Here is a 1500-nt window from a genome sequence, read left to right as displayed (position 1 = left end):
CTGATTGCAGTTCGTTGAGGGGAATAATTTAGGGTCGATTCTAATCATTAACTGCAATACAACTCGAATGACTTAGACTCCTTTGGTACCAGTCTACGAAATACAGTCCTTCGTATCGACCGCAAGACAACTCTGGCACACACCACTCTATACTTTCGACATTGAATGAATCCCCCCCATCCAAGACTTGTCACTACAGCTCTACATACACGATGTAAACTGTGAAAGTAAGCAACGTTATTGCACCTAGAAAACATCGCCGACGGCAACACAAGGACGTACACACAATAGGCTTCTCTCATTACACGCATTTACACTAGCTTCCTACAGACGGGGCCAGCTCATACAACTCCAATATGCGACTTAAAGCAAGTTGCACTCGGTGGGGTTTTGGCGGCACCATTCGGGGTGCACGGGGGCCATGGCGACGCCGGTTTGGACGAGGCGGTCGCGGTGGGTGCGGTAGCGGGACATGGCGTCCTTCCACGTGGTCTTGGGGTTGGACCACAAGCGCTCGGCCAGCGCCGACGCACGGGGCCAGATCTTGAAGTCACCAGACAAACCGTCGGCCATCTCAGCCCAGAGGGCCACCTGCGCCCCGAGCACGAGCTTCTGGTTGGCCGCCGTGACGTTGGGCACAATGTCCGTGTCGTAGATCACTTGCCACGTCTTGTACGGGTTGCACCAGCCGTTGCCCTTGTTGACCCACCCGCCGAAGCCGCAGTCCAAGTAGTGCGCGTCCCAGTAAGACAGGACGACTTCGTACCCGGCGTCCGTGAGGCGCTTCGTGTCACCACCGGCGTAGTCGCTCCAAATGTGCACGATCGTGTTGTTGGTGGGGAGGTACTTGTAAAAGTCGGGGGTGGTCAAGTCGGAGCTCCACAGCATGACCTTCTTCTGCGCCTTCTCGATCACCTTGGCGCTGCGCACTTGGAACTCGCCCCACAAGTGGAAAAAGCTCTTGGGGTCGTTGCGGTCCTTCACGAACGGGTACACGGCCGCCGATTGGTTCCAGCAGCCGACGTGCACTTCGTCCCCGCCCATGTGGAACACGTCCGAGTCGAACAAGCTCAGCCATTCGTTGTGCAACCCTTCCAAGATCTTGTACACGTTGTCGTTGAGCGGGTTGAGCTGGCCGCAAGGGGGCTGCACGCACGAGTCGAACCACGGGTTGGCGCCGTAGCACAGCACCAATTCGCCCAATCCGGCGTCGGGACCCCACTCCCAGCCAGCACCGACGTGCGCAGGCGCGTCCAGCTCGGGCACCACGCGCACGCCAAAGCCCTTGGCGTACTTGACAATGTCGCGGATCTCGTCGTGGGTGTAGATCTGCTTGGCGGTGGACGCGCCGTAGTTGGTGATGTTGGGGAACACCTTGGACTGGAACGGGTACGAGTTGGTGTCGGACACGTGCCAGTGGAACGTGTTGAGCTTGTTGCCCCCCATGGTGCGGATGATGCGCTTGAGCGACTCGACCGAGTAAAAGTTGCGCGACGTGTC

At 58.0% G+C, this 1500-nt stretch overlaps 1 protein-coding gene across 1 annotated transcript; it reads right to left on the bottom strand.

Moving 5' to 3' along the window:
• Positions 1 to 280: 280 nt before the first annotated feature.
• On the bottom strand, positions 281 to 1446 carry H257_19515 (hypothetical protein; the record flags this gene model as incomplete). Its single annotated transcript, XM_009848655.1, has 1 exon — positions 281 to 1446. One exon carries the CDS (start codon positions 1444 to 1446, stop codon positions 364 to 366), a length of 1083 nt encoding a protein of 360 aa, XP_009846957.1. The 3' UTR covers positions 281 to 363.
• Positions 1447 to 1500: the final 54 nt, after the last annotated feature.

This window comes from Aphanomyces astaci (genome assembly GCF_000520075.1).
Source record: "Aphanomyces astaci strain APO3 unplaced genomic scaffold supercont1.721, whole genome shotgun sequence".
Lineage (NCBI taxonomy): Eukaryota > Oomycota > Saprolegniomycetes > Saprolegniales > Verrucalvaceae > Aphanomyces > Aphanomyces astaci.
This window is presented reverse-complemented; position numbering and strand designations above follow the sequence as displayed.